The following is a 21,444-nucleotide window of genomic DNA, read 5'->3' as shown; positions in this document are numbered from 1 at the left end:
ACACATTTTCCAACTCTTCCTATTCAAACACACCTGAATCCACCCGTGAAAAGAAACAACAATTTGGGAAATAATAGGATCAGATGGGGGAAACATCCAAAACGTGCACTGTTGGTGTTCCTCCAGTAACAGGGTTGGTAAAAGCTGGCTATTTAAACACTTGCTGGTAAGTTATATGTTCATCCCAAAAATAAAATAAAAAACTGCTTTTTACTATTTAGTGTAGTTCAAAAGCCAACCCATTTTATTTACTGGCTTTAAGTGACTGTTTATGTGCAACTGTTTAGAAATACACCTCTAAACATCACACAGCTGTAGTCTAGCTTGGTTCTGGATCAATAAATGTCTAATTTGTATTAGTTGACTAATTGTTATAGTCTGACTGCTTTTTGTAAAGATGACCAAAGTCCTTGATTATCCCTTGACACATATCCACAATGTTTAATATATTGATGATGTAAAATGTCCCCTTTAAAGGGACACAAGGCAGCATTTTTATGTTAATAAATCTTCTTCGTATGTCGGTATATGGTTAAATGACTCATTACATGACGAATGAAGACTCTCTCGCCCGCCCCTACCGTCTGTAGAAGAAGAATACCCCACTTGCAAGTTCGCTGTATCCGACCCGGTGTCCTTCAGTCTGTAAAGTCTCAGATATAGAAAGCATTTACTCCCAGACACTAGGGGGAGCTAGTAGAGAAATTATACTCAGACTTGCCTTGTGTGCCTTTAATTTTAGGCTTTGATGTGAATTTGAGCTTTTGAGGTCAGTATGAATGAAGCATATGATAAGACTTTTTAAAGATGTCAAATAAATCTTCTGTGTCTCCAGAATACGTATGTGAAGTTTCAGTTCAAAATACATTAAAGATGCATGTTAAAATTGTCACTTTGTGCGAGCAAAATGTGTCATTTTTGGGTGTGACCTTTTAAATGCAAATGAGCTGATCTCTGCACTAAATGACAGAGGCGTGGTTTGATTAAGGGGCGGTATTATCCCCTTCTGACATCATCACAATGGGAGCAAAATTTCAATTACCTATTTTTTCACATGCTTGCAGAGAATGGTTTACCAAAACTAAGTTACTGGGTTGATCTTGTTCACATTTTCTAGGTTGATAGAAGCACTGGGGACCCAATTATAGTACTTATACATGGAAAAAGTCTGATTTTCATGATATTTCCCCTTTTAATGTAAACAAAACTCCATACAAATGCATTTACATGACATCACAGCAACACAAAGATCATACACAACACTGTAAAATGATGAAAGGAAAAAAGTTTACTTTGCTGTTCAAACATTACATTCCCAAAGATGATCAAAGGTTCTTTCACATTTACACTGCTGTGCTTTTCCATATATTCAAATTGTCCTTTTAGTGTCATTCAATATAAAATGCAAACAAGCTCATAAATGCATTATGGAAATTTCATGCATTATGAAAATGTCTTCTAGTGGCTGAAGGATATACATTATTCACATTGTCATACGCAGAAATCATCAAATGCAAACAAAAAAAGAGATAAAAGGCTAAATGAATAAAATGCTGTTAATTGGGTAATTCTCACGAAACCATTGAAACACCACGGCACTAATGATTTTAGCTATAAAATGTGTAATATAGTAATATTAAAAAGCATCAGAATTAACACAATACTGTGTTCTACCTTGCACAATGTGTGATTTCAACATAAGAATTTATAATTTGTCAATTTTATCTCATTTTCTGCTGAAATTCTCATTACCGCAATGTGTCCGGCTGTGTTTGAACATGCGTTATGTTGTAATTTAATCAAATTAACACAAAAATATTTAGAAAAAAAATAAATGGATGTTTTTCTAGACTACTTTAGATGACAGAAAAAATATTTACTGAATATTCATGTATAATAATAATGAAGAAAAATTAGGAAAATGATGTGTCCATGCCTGATGTTCTCATCCTCCGCAAAACACTTTTTGAGAACAGTTTAAGCACACATACAGAATTTCAATAAAGTTTGATTTTTGAGTGACCAAGCACATGGACCAGTTATTTCAAGATGGATACCAGGTAAGATCATTTTTTTACAGTTAATTTGAAATATTGTCTTGTCAGAATGCTTACACGACATTTTGATTATCATTACCGCAACAGATGCTTATTAAATGTTAATTTAATTAATAGAAGCATAATACTTTGATTTTAAATGCATGTGCAGAATCTCCAAATGATGTTCTTTCAGGTTTATCATGTCATTTTGAAAATATGTCAGTGTTGATGTTTTCTGACTGTTGCGGTAATGAGATTTTTTAGGACTACTTTTTTAAATTATGTTAAAAAAAATGTTAAATGATAAGTAAAAGTGTTTAAATTAATGTTCCCATTTACTCCAGACTTTGTTTTTCAATGTCTGGTGGGAAAAAAGTAAATTTAAGCCATTTTTACATTTTCATGCTTGACATTTTTAAAACCAAGTTTTCGTGAGAATCACCCATTATGTTGTTAATAATAAGCATCAGTGCAATTATTCACTTTAAAACATCTAAAAAGATGGATGGATGGATAAAAAGAAATATCATGAACATGCTCAAAAATTTACTCGGACTCATTAAAAGGTGCATTGTGTAACTTTAAGAAGTATTTCTTGACATAAACGAAATGGCATATACATAACTAAAAACTACATAAAAATCTACACACAACACCTTTAAAGGGAACCAAACTCATATCATGAGGTGGCCTGATTACACTTTACTACAGGGTCAATTTTACTGCATACTTCCAATCCACTTTTGGCAACGTAACAGCAAAGGTAAAGGAATCATGACATTTTTGATTAATGACATTTTTAATGCAATTACAAAAGATACTGTCATGGGGCAAAATACTGCCAAATATTTAGAGCCAGTCTTCCATCAGTTTTACATTAAGGTTACACCCAGGGAAAACACTTACTGATAAAATGTATACCTTGAATGCATTGTTAGCATACATTTAAAAACATGTTAAAAAAAAGAGGCTTGGGATTTTAACCAGCCTTTCAATGATAAGGCATCATTATTGTAGATTTTGGAAGAAATTGAATAATTAACAAATAACAATTTGCCTAGTTCACATTTTTGGTCCACTTAAATGAGTCTGATTTGTTCTTGACACCATGAAGTACACTTAGGATTCTCATTGTATACAAACTAAAAGTGTTACTGATATTCAATACATCCAGCCAAAAAAAAGAAACCTTTTAAAGGCACGGGCACACAAAAATGATCTGAAACCTCTCCCGGTCAGCTTCATGTACTCTTCTGTAGTGACACACAACACTCATATAGTTCCTAAATTAAGAGCCAGGTAAATGAGGTTAATGGTAGTGGAGATAAAGCCAGCCAGGTTACAAAGGTTGGACAGACCATGGTAGCGATAGAAAGTGGCTCTGTGTTCCTTGTACTTCGGATCCTGCTCGCGGAGTTTGGTATATCCGTCCCTGTTGGATCCCATGCCCACTTCCGCTCCCAAACCATGTTCCTGCTCGATCTCTCTCATGACCTCCATGCTCTCTGTGGTAGACGGGCCGAACCACTGCACATTCAGACCGGCCATAATCACGGCCACAAAAAACAAAATCATCTGTGGAACAAAGCATGTGAGTATAATGTTTTTTTTAAATCAATCAAATTTTGTCCACATAACATCATAAACTTTGTCACAAATCAATGCACATGAGAAATTAGAAAAAAATATGCAAGCTGGAAAGTATGAAGCTTAAAAGTGATTTGAACTGAATCATATATTGTTTTTGTTTTGATTTTAACATAATTGTGAAAAAAAAACAAGCTTTGACTGGATACCTGTATGCCCTCATGCCAGTCCAGCAGTTCTCTAGGATGGTACACTGCATAAATGGCCAGATTTACTGCATTACCACCCAACAGGCAGTTGAAATAAAAAGGGAACAACTTGCTTTGGACAAGACCAAACGTGTGCATGGAAACCTGGGAAATCAGCACAAATCCTGGAGACAAGAGAGAGAATAAATTATTTAAAAGCATTATAAATTGCTGAAAATAAAATAACACGCATACATTACCTGCTATGAAAGACACCCACACTTGCATTCCCCAGGTGAATGAAATCACCAAAAGGTGAAGCACTTTTACCCAATCAGTTGGATCTCCTTCAGTAGTCATTGCCAACTATGAAAAGAAAAAAATAGGTCATATATTTAAACTGGATGAAGATACCATTATGATTTTTGATTACACATACAGGTCCAAAGTAACCGTAAAATGCATGAATGCAACTAAGTCGACACTTTTTGAGAGCACTGTCTACTACGTAACAACTTTGTCCACTTAAACTACTCTAATAAGTGTTTTTCATTTTTAAATCATATATATTTACGCACTATATAAAAGCATTTCCGTTTCATGTCATTGCCTGAAAAACATCTAAGCTTGCATTCAACTTTGTAACAATAATGTATCAAGTAAACAAGATAAGAGAAGTCCTGCGCGTGCACTGATGATGATAACATGCAACATATAATAAAAGGTCTGGACTGTATAACCACGATCCTTACCGACAATCCGGGTCGATCAGGTTTTAAATCCACTATTTCAATTTCAACTCGTTTACTTTTTGTTCTGTTATTAAGTAAATGACAACACACGTTTCAACCAACACTTCCGTAACGGTCATTCACAAAGCATTCAGTGGGTGTGTTCATGCGGCGCTGCGCGTATGACATCACAGTACCGCGAGACAAGTGCTGCTCTGAAAAGCTCTCGCGATGCTAAGATGTAATACGCCGATAGATCTGCGCAACGCCGCATGATGTCGAACACACGCAGTTACTTACGCAAGGTTAAAGCTCTTAATCAATTTCCTTCCGAATTTCAGCGCCGTGACTTTATCGAGGGGTCGTTCCTTTTAGTGTTGGGTCTCTCTGCGATGAGTTTCGTGAGTTTTTCCACACAAAGACTTTAGTCGCTTGTATTGCTGGACATCACGCCCACCCGTGTTTAGTCCTGCCCCATCATGTGAGCACGAAATGCAACCACGATCTGTTATTCAAATGAACTACATACATCATGCAGCAGCAGAATAACAGTTTTTATTTTTTAAATAAACCAAATAATAAAATAAAATGGTGAATAATTATATATCTACCTGATAAAATGGATTATTGATAATGTTTTAATTTCAAGGCAATAGAATGCATAAAGAACTTAATTCAAATATACATGAATATATGAAATTAAATATACTTTATATTCATAAGGAAATATTTTCAATACATTGAAACACACTGCCATACTGTTACTTTTTGCGGATGATATTTAATATATAAAACAGAGAATGTTTATGCTCCGAAAATATTTTTATAAAATTTCATGGGATCTTGTTTGTCCAAAGAGCAGTTCTGATGTTTATCGGTAGGTGGCAGTCAAAGCAAATCTTCGTTTAAACCGATGTAAGTTTATATAAAATACTTAATTCTTTTTAATCAAGGATTTTGTAAAAATAAAAAAATAAAAATTGATTTACCTTGCGTACTTTGTAATTTCAGTGATGAGGGTTTTTTTATATATAATTATGTTATTATTATTATTATTTTTTGTGGGTGTGTGTATTGAGCTAATGTTATTTTGGTAGACAAGAAAGAAAAGAGGATCATATTAATGGTAAAAAAATTTTGCCAAACGTTGTACACCTGAGATTTGACATTTATGAGTATTTTGAGGTATTGAATGGCGTAAGGAAAAACTGTTAACACTATTATTTTTATACTGCGTGAAAATATTATCTTTACATTTGTTGTGCGAAATGATATTTAATAAATCTTTTTAAAGGTCGTTTTTTGACACAGATTTGATGGAAGGTATATCAGAAATAAGGCATTGTAATTGTAAAACTGTATTTCACAAACATGAATGATGATAGTTCACCCAAAAAAGACAATTCTGTCATCATTTACTCTTTCATGTTGTTACAAACCTGTATACATTTCTTTATTCTGATTAACACAAAGAAAGATTTTGAGAAGTGTTTGTAACGAAACCGATCATGACCCCTATTAACTCCCATTCCATAAAATATGTTCCTTCGTGTTCATCAGAACAAAGAAATTACTGGTTTGTAACAACATATGGGTGAGTAAATTATGACAGAATTTGTATTTTTATGTGAACTATCCCTTTAAATATAACCCTTGTAATTCACACAGTAAACAGCAGGTGGCGATCTGTGTGGCGCCACAACTTAATATTGTAAAGAAGAAGAGTGAGCGGAAGTAAATCTTCTGTTATCCATAATCCAAAGCAGTGTGCTGTGTAAATTTACATTGATCGCAAATCGGTAAGTCATTTCAAGGATTATATTCGTCAATGGTAAACGAATGCTGATAAAGAAATACCTAACGTGTGCTCATAGCTCGCATGTAAGCTATCATTTGTTTATTTACATGCGCATTGCTTTCCGTAACAGATCTCAATAGCAAAACAGATGTTTTACTTCAAATTTGCCACTCTTGTTGCATTCATTATTTTGTGTTAAATCTGGATTATAGTTAAGGATTAAAAATAATTTAACAGTAATCCAAACATAGCTAAGTTATCTTTATTTAATGTATTGTTCTATTGTTTTTATTGTGTTATTTATTCCGCTATTAATGTTGTGTTTCTCGACATGTGTCTTTCCCATAGTTAGTCTTGGTCGAGATGGGTCGCAGAAAGTCAAAGAGAAAACCTCCTCCCAAGAAAAAGATGACGGGAAACTTGGATACCCAGTTCACGTGCCCCTTCTGTAACCACGAGAAATCATGTGACGTAAAAATGTAAGTGTGTTACAATATTATTTACAATAAAGTCATTCTTTCGAGTTACATTTGTCCAAACAAACACTTTTTAATGATTTTATTTCATTTCAGGGAACGAAGTCGAAATACTGGGATAATCTCGTGTACGGTGTGTCTAGAAGAATTTCAGACGCCCATAACGTGTATCCTTTATTTATAGTAAATACTACATTAAAATGGTTGTGGGTATGTATTTAGGGAAGTACTATATATTGATAAAAAATATGTTTTTAATTATTTTACAATGATTCGCTTCAAATTGTATGGAATAGGAATATTTTAACAGCATTGGTGTTGTTTGCTTGCAATAGATCAGCATTTCCCATTACTGTTTCTAGAAGCACATAACATTGCACATTGTGGATGTTTCTTATTAGACAACCACATCAGATCTCAGGGATTTTTCTAATTGGGTATTAAATCAGGTGTGTTACAAAATGTGTAGTGGTACCCCAAGGAACAGGATTGGGAACCCTATAGATGTATTTTAATAAATCTAAGCTTATGCATGTTTGAAGTTTTTTTTTTTTACCTTGGCAATCAACGTGATGTAGTTCTCATCCTTAAATAGCCACTCAGATCTCTCGGAACCCGTGGACGTGTACAGTGATTGGATAGACGCTTGTGAAGCAGCCAATCAGTAGTTTTGTACAGATGACCAAATACACATAAGTTTTTTTTAGTCTTGTATCAAGTCACTGTCATGTATTTCATCTCACAACCTAATAAAATCAATTGATTAAGGTATATGATTTAGCTGCACACATGGATGCAGTTTTTCATTAGTGTTACAGAAATTTATTGGATAATGTCAAGTTTTTATTTCAGTTTATCATCTTTTAGTTTGGCTGTCTGTGTTTGTATACTGTAGGTTTTTATAAAACCATTGTGTCAATAAATCAATTGCATATTCTTTCTTTTGCACAACTGTGGTCTGTACATTTTTCGATGGGTCACTACACAAATGTTTCAATAAGGATAATGAAAAGATAAACACATGTAATTTAAAAATAGTGATTTATTGGTATTTAATTTGCTCGGACATTGTTGAAAAGCCTTATAAATAAACACATTTTGAAGCTTCAATGCAAGCGGGAACACTAAGGGGTGGTTTCCTGGACAGAGATTAGTTTAAGCCAGGACTAGGCCTTAGTTTAATTAGGAAAATAACAAACATGCCTTACTAAAAACATTACTTGTGTACATTTTGAGGCAAAACAAATGGCATTGATGTATTTTCAGTACAAGTTGTTTTAAGTTTGAAAATTTTTTTTAGCTTATGACTAGTCTAATCCCTGCCTGGGAAACCACTCCTATTTGTTTCATGATCTTGTGTTTTTAGCGTCAAAGCCAAATAACACATTCTTTATGCACTTTCAAATATTAAAACTTCATTAAACTTGCTAACTAAATATTTTAACTCACCAGTGAGGCTGCCTTGTCAGGTCAAAAGAACTAGGACTACTAACTTGCAAGCATTTTATATAGCAACAGTGCAGCTCTTCATGTGTGTTGTGCATTTGCACAATTAGATTCCCTTTCACCTGATTGGTCACTTCTTTTGTGTCACTTTGTGTAATTGATTATATAGTTGCTAGTGGCAGTCTTTGCGCTTAAACATGGCACTAAAATTGAACTTGGTCTGGTTTAGTTGAGTTAAAATGACAGCATTAGACAACAAAATTAGAATGACATTTAGCTTAGGTGCAATAGTTTAAATGGTTTTCTTTACAACAATGTCCCCAACACATCTTTGTCTGTTCATTAGCAATGCATCTAATAAAGCACTCCTTAAATACAAAACGTGACAGCCCACCTCTCTTCAAAAAATATAAAATAAAACACTGTATTGTGATTGAGATTTTACCCAGTTGCTTGACTAATATCTTTGGTTCAGTTTTAATTATTTCATAATGATAATAACCAACAAATACTTCGTCTGACTTCTACATGAATTTTAAATAATGAATTAAAAAGCATTGATTTTCCCCAGACACATCCTTGGATCTTTGTAGGTTAAAAATAACATTTTAGGGAGCTCGGGACTCAAATACATGTTTTTAATTTAGTCTGATACAGAGGAATGCTGAAGTTAACAATAGAGTTTGACCTATAACTGGATATCAGGAATGTCGTTTCACAAATGTGACCTACTTGGCAAACCCTTCAAGCTTTTATTGAATAAATGAATGGTTCGAATTTACAAGCAAGTCAAAAAACTGTGTTAATGCATTGTAAGTCATGTTAACTTTAACCCCAGCTTAATTAAACCCGTGCATTGTGCAACTTTAAGAAGGATCTCTTTGACAGAAATGCAATATAATATTCATAACTAATATTCATTGGTGTATAAAGATCTTACAAAATGAACTGTATTGCTATTATTACCTTAGTACGAGGCGTTTTTATCTACATACACTGCGGGTCCCCTTATATGGAAGTCACTGTCATGTTTATACAGTAGCCGTAAATGGACAAACTGCTCTACTTTCGGGCACCTTTCGTCCCTTTGTTGTTCCAGACGATGACATGTTTGTCCTGTGGCAGCTACCGTATCTTCACTATGCGTTTCGAAATTGAGGGGTAAGCTGTTGGTTGCAATTCACAATCTTACCACTAGATGCCACTAAAAACCCACACTGGACCTTTAACTGAATGACTTCTGTCTTGAATCGTTTTTTTTAAACCTTCAAATATATGTTAATAAACATCTTGTTGTTCTTCCGTCCAACCTCTGTGTTTGCAGGTGATCAGTTCATCTCTCAAGAATCTGCTGGTTTAATTGGGAGGTTGCTTGTGGATTTCCTACTCTTTCATCCAATCAAAAGTGTTTCATGTTCATATATAGCGTAAAAACTGCTCATTTCAATTATACAACACTACTGTATATGACATAAATAAAAATCTCCATCTGCAAAAAATCTGTTACTTGAGGGAAAATGGCACATGCAAAAAATTAAACTACATAAGTGAAAAGCCGAAAAGCCAGTGTTGTAAAGCAGAACGCCAGAAATTCCAATTTTTTCCATGGACCCCAGAAGTACTCGGCTCTGATTGGTGGTTGTGATGTAATCGGCTCAAGCTTGTCCCTCTTGGGATGAATTTGGAATATCAAAGTGCAAGTGATTTTGGTTTAAAAGCAGTGTGCTGGTAGCTGTCTGTTGGTCTTAGTCAGAAAACTGATATCCATCCATCTCTGAGTCCTGGCCGTTGTTGATGTAGTCAATAGGGGTGGGACAATACTTGCTGTCGTATACCTGACGGGGAAGACCGTAGACCGTCATGCCCGTCTGGGACGCCACCTTATTGGTGCCCATCTGAAGAGAGACTACAGAGGTATCGCACATCTCCATGTCCAGCTTCTTATCGAAGATCTGGCGCTTGGTGCCCGGGGCTGTCATGCCAGACTGAGGGGAAAAATATTCAATTAATACAGGACATGTGGGCAAATTACTCATTTGTCATGTAAAAGTGAATCTGGAAAACTTTATTCTGCACTTAAAAATGATCCTATATACAAGACACAGTAACAACATATTAATTATATTTGACTGTTGTACAGCACTTGAATAATGAATAATTATTAGAATCAGTTAGATTTAAACCCAAAATGCTTTCATATCCAACTTTACAAACACAACACAATGGTTGGGAAAATGATGTTATGTCCATTAAAGGCGGGGTGCAAGATTTTTGAAAAACGCTTTGGAAAAGGGAGTCGGGCCGATTACAAAAACACACTTGTAGCCAATCAGCAGTAAGAGGCGTTTCTACTAACCAACATCATCGCCTGGGTTGCGTATGTGTGGAGCGGGTCTATCAAAGAAGGTCCAGATTCTATTGGGGTTGGGGGCCTGTTTTTTAGATGATTTCAAATGTCAACATTGGCTTTCAGAGATCATGCACCCCGCCTTTAACAGGTCGATGAAACGTAGCAAAATATATAACAAAAATGTAACTTTATAAGGTACCTGATTGGCGCCTTTGTTGGTGCCCATCTGCAGGCTAATTGTTGATTGGTCCACAGGATTTTCCATTCCTGTTTTAGGGTCAAAAAGATGACGGCGTGTCCCATATGATGTCATGCCCTTCTGACTGGCAAACTTATTGGTTCCCATCTAAAATAAAAAGAGGCTTTTGAAATTAAAATGAGCAATAGGTATGCAAGGCTGGCTTTACTACTAACATTTCGGTAACATGCTTAATCAAGTAATGGTTTAAAGTCCCAGGTAAAAATAAAGCATACTGGAATGCACTAAAACTATATATAAAGAGATACATTTCTGTCATAATTTACACACCCTCAGGTTGTTTTAAACCTGTATAAATGTCTTTGTTCTGCTAAACACAAATGCAGATATTTAAAAGAATGTTTTTTAACCAAAGAGATCTGGGACACCATTGACTTCTATGGTAGGAAAATACTATGGAAGTGAATGGGGCCCCAGATCTTTTTCAGAATATCTTTCTATATACATTTACACAGGTTTAAAACAACCTGAGGGTGAGTAAATGATGACAGAAGTTTAATTTTTGGGTGAACTATCCCTTTAAATACCAGCAAGTACATTTGAAGTACATTGTTACGTTTGTGCTAATAAAAGTGTTTAACACTTTAAAAAACACGGTAAAAATTACTTCAACTGGTAAATTTAACTTATATTTTTCGCTTTAAATGAAAATTTTTTTTTTTACTTTAAAACGTTTCTCTTAAAGTGAGAAAATGTAAGTTTATAAAACTTACTTTTTTTAGGTGTTACCAATTGAAGTAATTTACAGTAAAGTTATACACTACAAATATACACTTAAAAAGTATAGCTGTACTTCAGTTCTACTTCAGTGCACTAGTAAGTACACTAAATATCAGTAACACTTATGTTGATTTTTTGTGTGTTGAAATAAATGGTCTCTCAGAATAGCACAGTTGAGTGCACTTAAACGTTTTTAAGAAGCACCTAAGAATAATTGTTTGTATATTAAGTACAAAAGTAGTGCCTGAAAGTCTATTTTAGTGCACTTTTTTCACCTTTCCCAGACAGGGATTAGACTAGTCCTAGACTAAAACAAATATAAGAGTTGTCCAAACAACTTAAACACAACTATCTTAAAATACATCAGTGCCCTTTGTTTTGCCTCAAAATGTACACAAGTAATGTTTTTAGTAAGGTATGTTTGTTAAACTAGTTATTTTTTCTAATTAAACTCAGGTCTAGCCCTGGTTTAAGCTAATCCCTGTCCGGGAAACCACCCCATAGTGTGTTACATTAAAGCCATGAACATTTTTCAGACATTACAAAGATTTAATAATGAATTTTATATTTTTTTGTGTGTAAGATTGAAACATGTTGTGATGAACAGCACTGACCTGCAGACCGATAATATTGCGACCCTCCTTTAGTTTTTCAGGAGCAAATTTACGTTGCTGCTTCTCGGCGTATTTTACTCCAACATCACATTTAGAGTAAAAGCCTTTAGATTTAGCCTGAATTAAAAAAATAATAAACACATAAATTGATTGAAATTATCATAAAACAAAAATAAAATATAGTTTGTTTTTGTAGAATCCTGTATATAGGAAAGACTTGAATCTTTAGCTTTGAATTTGCTCTTGCTGTATTATGTTTGTTTATTTTAAAGCCATGCCAGCTTCTGTGGCTATTTATGATAAACAATATCAGGTTTAAAATGTATATTTGCTCTTGCTATATTGAATACGCATTAAGTTGGACTCACCATCCCAGCCAGGGTAATAAGCGTACACTGAACCTGAGTGTGATTGACATTCTCAAACAGGTCATTGGCTTCAAATGTATCATGTGGCTTCAGTCCATACTCTTGAATGGCTCGAACAAAATTACCAATATTTTCTAGCTGAAACACACAAGGCAGAAATAAGCAGAACATGATGTGCACGGTGATTTCTCAAAAATCTGAAAGCACGCCTCATCGATTTCAATTCAGAAGAAATCTTTTTAATATAAGCTGCTATCTGATTTCATTAACATAATCACAAGGTGTTTCAATACATATGCACTTCTATGCCATTGCTTTTACTCTCAGGTAAAATGTAAACAATGGCTTGAATATGGCTTAAATAAATTGTTACTTATATTTACTGTATTCTGCTGGACCACATTTATGATCCAAATGTATATATCCTTGCTCACCTGATGCCAGTTTTGAGGAGAGGTATTGATTTTTCTCACAGAGCCGGGCTGAAGGATGTTAATGAGTCTGTTCATAAAAGAAGAGCATTAATAAAGACAATTAAACATTAACTGAGTTAATAAAATACTATGTTTTAAGAGATTTTTCTGAATTCATATGTTAAAAATAGCTCTTGATTTAATATGAGTCTTTTAAAATGATGCATCTATCCTCTAAAACGGCCATTCCCAAACTGTGGTCCGCGGACCACTAGTGGTCCGTGAGGGTACTGCAGGTGGTCCGTGTAAAGGCAAAATAAAATATAAAATAATATATTTTTTAAGAAAAATATTTTTTTTAAGAATTTGTTTTAAGAATCTGTTGTACTGATGTGATGACCAGTTATAGTTTTAGTGAGTAAGCCTATTTAGAGGTGCAGATAAATTCAAGACTTTGTGTTGTATTAAGAGGTGGTCCGCGAAAATTCTTGATTACAAATAGTGGTCCACACACACAAAAAGTTTGAAAACCCCTGCTCTAAAACACTTTCTTTATAGTTTGGGTTGACATACTGCATCATTGTTGTGACAGAAAATACCAGCATGATCACCTAAAATATAACAAACTATAAAACTCACAAAACCTGTGTGGCTTTATGTGAGATACGCCAAGAGGACCTTTAGGAATACGGCTGACTTTGATACTGCCTGTTTTGTTTTTATACACTTTGATTTTTTATAAATATTTAAATAAACAGTTGTCAAACCTTTAGGAAGGTGTATTTTCAGAATTAACCTCTTACTTTCAAATGATAATATACGGTAGTATGAAGTAAACTACTGAGGAGCAGTACTGTATGTGAAATCATCATTTTGGTCAAATCAAGAGAAAAATGAAATGAAATTAATTGAAATGCTTATTTGTGCTAAGAACATTTTAGTAAAAAAAACCTAAACCTAATCTCAACCTAAATGTGTTTTAAAATAGCTGTTTTGAAAACTAATGGCAATTTTCTCAAAAAACAATTCAGGCAATGAACAGGCTAAAATGTATATATAGTTTGTTTGATTGCTTTTGGTCTGTGAAAGTATCTATATTATTTATAGCTTCAGAAAGATGAATGATGACTTTCAGATTATAAATATCTTATAGAGATATCTTGTATTGAACTGCATATTCGTTATATTTATATTTAATATTTATTATGTTCTTACCTTAATTTAGACAAATTCATACATTCCTATCTTTTTTCAATGCGTGCACTTAATTGTTGTACAGCACGTTGTAAATATGTTAGCATTTAGCCTAGCTCCATTCATTCCTTAGGATCCAAACAGGGATAAATGTAGAAGCCACTAAACACTTCCACGTTTTACCTATTTAAAGACTGTTACATGAGTAGTTACACGAGTAAGTATGGTGGCATAAAATAAAATGTGCGATTTTTTTAAGCAGGTAAAAATGAGAACTATGGCGGAAGAGCACTGAAGGCCCGGGTATACTTTTTTTCCGCGTCCGCGTCCGGCTCGCGCGCGCACGCGTCCGCGCAGCTTTCCGGGTATAGTCCTCGCGGCTACACGCGGATGGCCGCGTTCGACACTATACGCAATACAAATGATTTCTTATTCAAATGATTAGTCTAACAGGCTGTCAGGGCAGCACTGATTTGGAGACATTTACAGTACATTATAACATTAGGATAGGTGAAGAAAAGTAACTGATCCACCATTGCAAACACAGTTTAGAACAAACAACAAGACAACAAAGAACAGGAATCAAACAAACATGCTCCAGAGCTTTCTGTTCTTGGAAGAAGTAAAAGTTAAAGAAGAAAAACGATAGTGTGTGTGCAAATGCTGTCTATTTCCTTTGTATAATTGTTTATAGTGGAGTGTCCTGTCTAAATATTTTCATGCGCATGCGCTGTCGTACGCGGACTGTACGCGCACTGTCCGCGCGGTCTCAAATTTTGGGCTGCACGCGGACGGTCCGCGCGGCCGGCCGCGGACCCTCCTGATGACGAAAATGACGTCATGCGGACGGCGCGCATACGCGGACGTCCCGAGTATACTTTCGGCTTGAGGGTGCGTCTCATTTCTCTATCTTACCCCTCATACATAGCCATTTAAATGAAGTGTGATAAGAACCACACTTGAAAGAGAGGGGTTAACGTTAACGTAGGAATTTCTCAGGTTTTTATGGCTGAACGTCGAACTGTGAAGGAGTCGCACAAATAAAAGTAACGTTATTTTCAGCAGTTAAATTGATATTATTATTTTGACACTTGTGTTTTATGATACTTTTATTAAAATGTTCAAGCGGTTTTAATTGTAATGTTTTTGTTTTAAATCGCTAGTTAAGCCACTAGCTAGCAGCTAAGCTATGCACTATTTGTTGAGCTCAGCTCAGGTAATCGATTCCACAACCTCAGACGACTGCATCTTATTTGTTTATGTCAATGCTTGTCGCCTCTGTTGACGTAACAGCCAGTAGCGGCAAAGGAAAATGACGCAAACAGTTATCGAGTGATGTCTCATTTTTTAGAGGAACGATCTGTCTTACCCCTTCAGGGCTCCAGACTAACTTTTTTTACTAGGAGCACATTGGCCCCAAACTGAAAATTTTAGGGGCGCAATCAAAAAATTTAGGGGCACACACCGTAAATCAACATGCCAACCAAATAATCACATTTCTACAAATTTCCACTGTATTACTATTAAATACTTTGATGATAGATGCAGAAAGTACAATGTGCTGTTTCATATTCAGTATCATGTCACAAAAAAAGGTCAAATTTACTGGTCGCACATGTGCGACTGGATGTAAAATTCAATGGCACACTCTCAAATTTTGGTGGCAATATGCCACCATTTGGTGGCAGTCTGCAGCCCTGCCCTTCCCCTTCAATCGGTTTCGAGGGGCAAGGGGAAGACAGAGAAATGAGATTGGCCCTAAGTTTGTAGCACTTCCACCTTTGGCGCAGTAATATTGCCGGAAGTTTGAACGCGAGGGGGAGTAGTCGGGAGTGATGATGTTACTGCACCCGAGGTCGAAGTGTTTGGTAACTTCTAAATTCATCCCTGTTTGGATCTTAAGGAATGAATGGGGCTAAGCTAAATGCTAACACATTCACAACACGCTGTACAAGGATTAAGTGCACGCATTGAAAAAAAGATCGGTATGTATTAATTAATCTAATTTGAGGTATGAACATAGTAAAATATTGAAAAGCAGTGGTGTTTTCCTTTAAACTGCATATATTAAGATGTTAAAGGTCATGTTTTTTCTGATCCCATTTTTGAAACCCTAGTTACTGTGTAATGTTGCTATAATAGCATTAAAGCAACACTATGTAGTTTTTCGACCTTTAAATAATGTCTCTAAAATTATTTCAGTGATAGAACAACTTTTAACTGGACAAATTGTACTGTTGCTGCAACCTGAGCAGCCTCCTAGCTGCTACAAGCACACTCTGAAAGTGGTGGTGGAGGGTAGGAAACACAGCCCCGCCCCTCCCCCTGCCTGCAGAAGAGTGTCTGATACCAGGCACTGTTGCGCTTTTCAACCACATGGGAGAGCTGTAAGTCATTTTTGCATGGAAACTACATAGTGTTGCTTTAATATTGAAAATAATATAGCCCAAAAAAGTTCACTGTCAGGTGATATATTTTCTTTAACAGAATTCGCCTTTCAAAGCCTACAGCGAATGGCCGGTTTGGACAACAGCCCTCTACTTCCTGCTTTAATGACGTCAAAATAAGATTTTTTTGACTAAACTCCGCCCACAGGCATATTCGTCAGTTGGCAGCTAAGCTAACGGCAAGCTAAGATGCTATCGAATCACAACACACTAAACAAACTACACAATCAGAACTTGATACGTATTTCTGAAGGAGGGACTTCATTGAACAAGGAAGACATCAGCCCGTTTTGAGGACAGTGAAAGCAGCGCTAAGATAAGTAAATTGTGTGAAAAATACCGCTTTTTTACACGTAAAACATGAACACATGTTATACTGCGCACTGTAAACACAATCAAAGCTTTACAGGACCTTTAAGATGTAGTTAAATACACACATTTGATAAAATAGGGATTGACTCACTCGCACAGGATAACGCCATCTTTTAACCCATCCATAAAGTTGTCTGGAAGTTTGCGGCCTGTGACCTCACTGATCCACATTCTTAGCTCCTCCTCCTTCTGAGGGTCATACTTGTGGGCAAGCTGGAGGTCAAAGGATTAATAAAGTTTACTTTTGCTGGTTTTCCATTTGAATAACTCAGCTTTCCCACACCCACATACCGAAAAGCCCAAACTTCAGCACTACATATATTCATTTATACAGTAATGCATATAACTTTACAGTAAAGACAATGCATAAAACAACTATTAAATCTATACTGTAGTTTTAAATACTAAATTAAATTTTTGTAAAAAAAATTATTGCAGACATGTACAGCACAGGCATGAATATTTATACTTGTTCACATAGCATTTACTCGATCAAAAAAATCTTTAATATTTAAATATGTTGCTGTCGTTCCGAAAGCTTGTGTGTCCAAGTTCACATTTTTTAAAAAACAGAAAAACACGTATTTCTAAATGATTACACAATGTGTTGTCTACGTCGACAAGCAATTTTTATTGCTTAAACATTTGCAAAACCCACTGACAAACATAAAGCATGGCCAATAATAATGATTTATGACAAAAAAAATATAGAGATCCGAGATTTCGGAAGGACAGCGATTATATAATATCATGTTTTCCTTTGTCTCAGTTCATCAGACTGATGGAATTGTTAAAACAAAAAACTTTTGGCTAATGTGAGCGAGTTGTGAAGGGAAAAAGAGGTGGAGTTTAAAAAAACGATGGTTGGAAACACTGCAGACATTCCTCCATGCAAAACTATTATCTCTCATTGTATTTCATTGCTGGCAAAATATTAACTCTCAAGCATGTAATGGATCTAAGGAAAAGCGGGACAGAAGTAAAAGAGGGAGAGAGCGAGAGAGAGATGGAAAGAAAGAGAGAAGAGAGATGAAAGCTGTTTCTCCCAATTTTGGTGTGATGGTGTGGAAGCCAAACAAACTGTAACTTTAAATCAGTGTTATTGTTGGCTATCTCTCTCTCTCTCTCTCTCTCTCTCTCTCTCTTTCTTGTCACTTTCCATCCACAGCTGCTGGTCTCATTGGATTAATCCTCTACATCCCTTCTGCATTTTTCTTTCTTGCTCTCTATCGCTTCTCTCTCCTCTGTAGTGACGTACTAAGCAGATGCTAAAAATGTCCAATAAAAAATGCCAGGCCCGACAGCAATTGTGGCCTTCCAAGGAATTCTGCTCAGAAATTTGCTGTATTGTTTTTTCCCCATTGTGGACCAGACCTCATAGAGTCCAGGCCAGCACTGGATTTTTTACATAACAGGAATTCTGTCACACTGCCTGGATAACATTCCCTTATAATCTTGCATGTTCTCCATTAACTTTTATTTTTAGCACTACGTTATACTGTTTACATTACGAGGGACAAACAACAGAGAAGGAAAGATGCGTATAGCCGAGATTTATCTATCGAGGTGTCTCAAACAGGGTGGGATGTCTAACAATGCTCCTCCTTTTTCTAAACTGTTTACAACAAGCTCCTTTCCTCGGATATTGAGGGCGAATGCGACTCTTCCTTATATGGGGACCAAAAATATCCCATACCTGCTGCTCAGGAAGACACAACTGATAGCTTTGAGATTAAATGTGTGATAACTGAATGTATTGTGTATTGAAGAATAAAGAAATTGTTTAAATATGAAAGGCAGAGATATTTGTTTTGAAAGTGAAAGGAAAATGTGAAAAACAAGCCACAATCACATCACAACATATACCAGTGGTTCTCAAACTGGGGGCGCGAGATTGTGCCAAGGGGGGCCCAGTTTTAGGACATTTCATAAAATACATTACAATTCTGTATAACTGAAACTTAGAAAAATAAGTCTACTAAGAAACAGCACTGCATTGTATCATTTAATATGTTTTGTTTAATTCAACAGATAAATTTAAAGATTGTTTTATGTTGTGAATTTCCTTTTGAGGGTGCACATAAAGGGATGCACCCTAAAGAGGGGGGCGCATGCCGAAAGTTTGAGAACCACTGTATTAAACCAATATTCAATAATTTAAACGGATAGAAATCACATATCGTTGTGTTTGATTTTCGGATTCTTTATAGATGTTTTGGTTGCAAATGTATGTTTTTACATTCAAGTTTTGACTAAAATTTAGGAGGAAACATCCAAAGTTGACAAACAATGTCATATTGCACCTCTTCACAAATACTAAAAGAAACTGACGATAATGTCAACAAAAACAATTTCCCATGATACTGATCATCTAAAGTTTAGTTAATGTACATTATGGATATATTATGTTTATGCATTAATAAATCAGACAATTAAAAGTTTTGTTATTGATATAAACGGCTGCAATATCTTAATTTACTTATCTTTTTAACTTAACTTATGTTTTTAATTTAATTATCTTAATTTACCGAATCTTTAATCTTGGCATATTATGGTTTGACTATGTATACACACATACATTTCCATATCTAAATTGACGACGAAGCCATAAACGTACACATTTAACAGCACAACATTTATTGTGAAGTTTTTAACCGCACACATAACGGCACGTGCTGCCCGCGCATCTCTGTCAGCTGTCAGTTAAACCAGGCCACGCCTACCTTGCTCTTGACTTCTGCGGAGAGTCCGAAAGCAGGTCCGCTCTTGAAGTGAGTTGACATCGTGCTTTCACAAGATGCGTTTCAGATCTGTCAGATCCTGCGAGAAGGTTTGGGCCACATCGCACTTCTTTCCCCAATCTGTTTTAAACTCTTCCCATCTGCGCGTGTGCGGAGCGAGCGCTGATTGGCCGGGGCCGACGGCCAGGTCGTGGCGTCACGTCGCAGTGAAAAGATGATGTCATCGTCATGGCATTACTCGCGTCCCGTGTCACTTTTTCCACCTGGATGCGAATTAGGGACCACTCTCGTTTGTCAAATGAATCTGTTTACACTTCGTCTTAACCTAATGAGCCCATTAACAAGCAGGGAAGAGTTTTAAAGCGCAACATTATGAAGAGAAATCTATGTTTATTTTTTATAAACTTTTATTACGGTCCGCTGCCCATACGGTTTTAAAAAAAATTCTCTAAGCAAAAATATTTTTTAAATATATGCCAAATACATTTTGTAGAAAGTAAAGCCTTTTAAAATATATTTTTGAATTTGAAAATATATTTAATTTTAAGCTTCAAATGTGAACATATATTTCAAAATGTACTTCAAGGGCAAGCAAATACATTTCTAATTTTACAACCCATATGGCAAGAAATGTATTCATGGCAAAAATATTATTTTAAATATATGCTAAATACAAGTCAATTTAGTATATTTTTTTAAATTTAAAATATATTTAATTTTAACCTATTTCAATCTGTTATTTTAAAAAGTTTTGTAACATAAATGTTTTTCTTTCAATGTGATGTGAATATATTTCCTTTGTTTGAAATATATGCAAGGCTAAATATATATTGTAAGTGCTTTAAAATATTTATTTTTTAAATATATTTCAAAATATACAAAAATAGCCAAAAAATACATATTAGTGAAAAATATATTTTTGTAAACATATTCCACAATAAATATGATAGTAAATATATTTTTGGCCACTTTTTGTATATTTAAACATTGATTTTAAAATAAAAAAATTCTTGTATGGGTGGTGTGATGTTTAACACTGGTACCCATCAGCTTATAGTCCTATATTCCTCTGATACCGATGACAGAGCAAAGCCATGTGATGCCACAGGCCAACCATACATTAAAACCTTTAAGTCCATCAGCACAATGTCATGATGTCATAATGATGCTATGACATCTTATATAGGAATGAAACAAGGACTTGCTAAAAGTATGATGTCATAACTTAAATAAGCGAGAGACGAATAATGTTATGACATCTAACAGCATCCACTGAATGTTCTTTTCTACTTTGTTTGACTTCTCTTGCAATAAATTCAAACTATTCTCTGTTTTGTTGACATTGTGAGGTCTACATCGTAAAGTTTAACACAAACAAAGTCTTATAAGAAAAATAATATCTTTTTTTGGCAGATCTTCATTTCAGTTTGAGCAAAAATGTATAGTATACGATGTGTGCATGCTTTGTTTATTTAAGTGGCCAAAGAACAAGATTGCATAAATGTTTTTTTTTACTTGGTTGATTATTATATGTTAGAATAAAGAAAATCGATGAAATAGTAAGATATAACATACATCTCAATTGATTTTCAAAGGCAAATAATTATATAGAAACAGTCTGATCACACTTAAGACACATATATAAAACATTTCCTCATGAGCGTTTTTCATCAAATACTCAGCACACAAGGCTAAATCTCA

At 35.1% G+C, this 21,444-nt stretch overlaps 3 protein-coding genes across 5 annotated transcripts; 1 reads left to right on the top strand and 2 right to left on the bottom strand.

Annotated features, from left to right (window-relative positions):
• Window positions 1–1,270: 1,270 nt before the first annotated feature.
• tmem205 (transmembrane protein 205) lies at window positions 1,271–5,017 on the bottom strand. 2 transcript variants are annotated; one of them, XM_065253098.2, is made up of 4 exons: window positions 4,846–5,017; window positions 4,075–4,180; window positions 3,836–3,999; window positions 1,271–3,614 (listed from the first exon to the last, which is right to left on the bottom strand). In XM_065253098.2, exons 2-4 carry the CDS (start codon window positions 4,172–4,174, stop codon window positions 3,312–3,314), a joined length of 567 nt encoding a protein of 188 aa, XP_065109170.1. In that variant the 5' UTR covers window positions 4,175–4,180; window positions 4,846–5,017; the 3' UTR covers window positions 1,271–3,311. The 2 variants fall into 2 exon arrangements, with proteins under 2 accessions (XP_065109170.1, XP_065109169.1); XM_065253097.2 differs by lacking the exon at window positions 4,846–5,017 and adding an exon at window positions 4,567–4,723.
• A 1,207-nt stretch (window positions 5,018–6,224) lies between these two features.
• elof1 (elongation factor 1) lies at window positions 6,225–7,756 on the top strand. 2 transcript variants are annotated; one of them, XM_065253107.1, is made up of 4 exons: window positions 6,225–6,344; window positions 6,692–6,822; window positions 6,916–6,986; window positions 7,423–7,756. In XM_065253107.1, the coding sequence occupies exons 2-4, from the start codon at window positions 6,707–6,709 to the stop codon at window positions 7,485–7,487; spliced, it is 252 nt and encodes an 83-aa protein (XP_065109179.1). In that variant the 5' UTR covers window positions 6,225–6,344; window positions 6,692–6,706; the 3' UTR covers window positions 7,488–7,756. The 2 variants fall into 2 exon arrangements, with proteins under 2 accessions (XP_065109179.1, XP_065109180.1); XM_065253108.1 differs by having other exon boundaries at window positions 6,232–6,344; window positions 6,696–6,822.
• Window positions 7,757–7,843: 87 nt separating this feature from the next.
• Window positions 7,844–19,868, bottom strand: cnn1b (calponin 1, basic, smooth muscle, b). The gene is made up of 7 exons (XM_065278057.2): window positions 19,726–19,868; window positions 17,094–17,215; window positions 13,011–13,077; window positions 12,577–12,714; window positions 12,209–12,325; window positions 10,815–10,961; window positions 7,844–10,250 (listed from the first exon to the last, which is right to left on the bottom strand). Exons 1-7 carry the CDS (start codon window positions 19,783–19,785, stop codon window positions 10,011–10,013), a joined length of 891 nt encoding a protein of 296 aa, XP_065134129.2. The 5' UTR covers window positions 19,786–19,868; the 3' UTR covers window positions 7,844–10,010.
• Between the last annotated feature and the right edge of the window lie 1,576 nt (window positions 19,869–21,444).

The sequence above is a fragment of the Paramisgurnus dabryanus genome, chromosome 3, assembly GCF_030506205.2.
Source record: "Paramisgurnus dabryanus chromosome 3, PD_genome_1.1, whole genome shotgun sequence".
Taxonomy (NCBI): domain Eukaryota; kingdom Metazoa; phylum Chordata; class Actinopteri; order Cypriniformes; family Cobitidae; genus Paramisgurnus; species Paramisgurnus dabryanus.
Note: the sequence above shows the minus strand (reverse complement) of the source record. Positions and strands in the feature narration are given on the sequence as shown.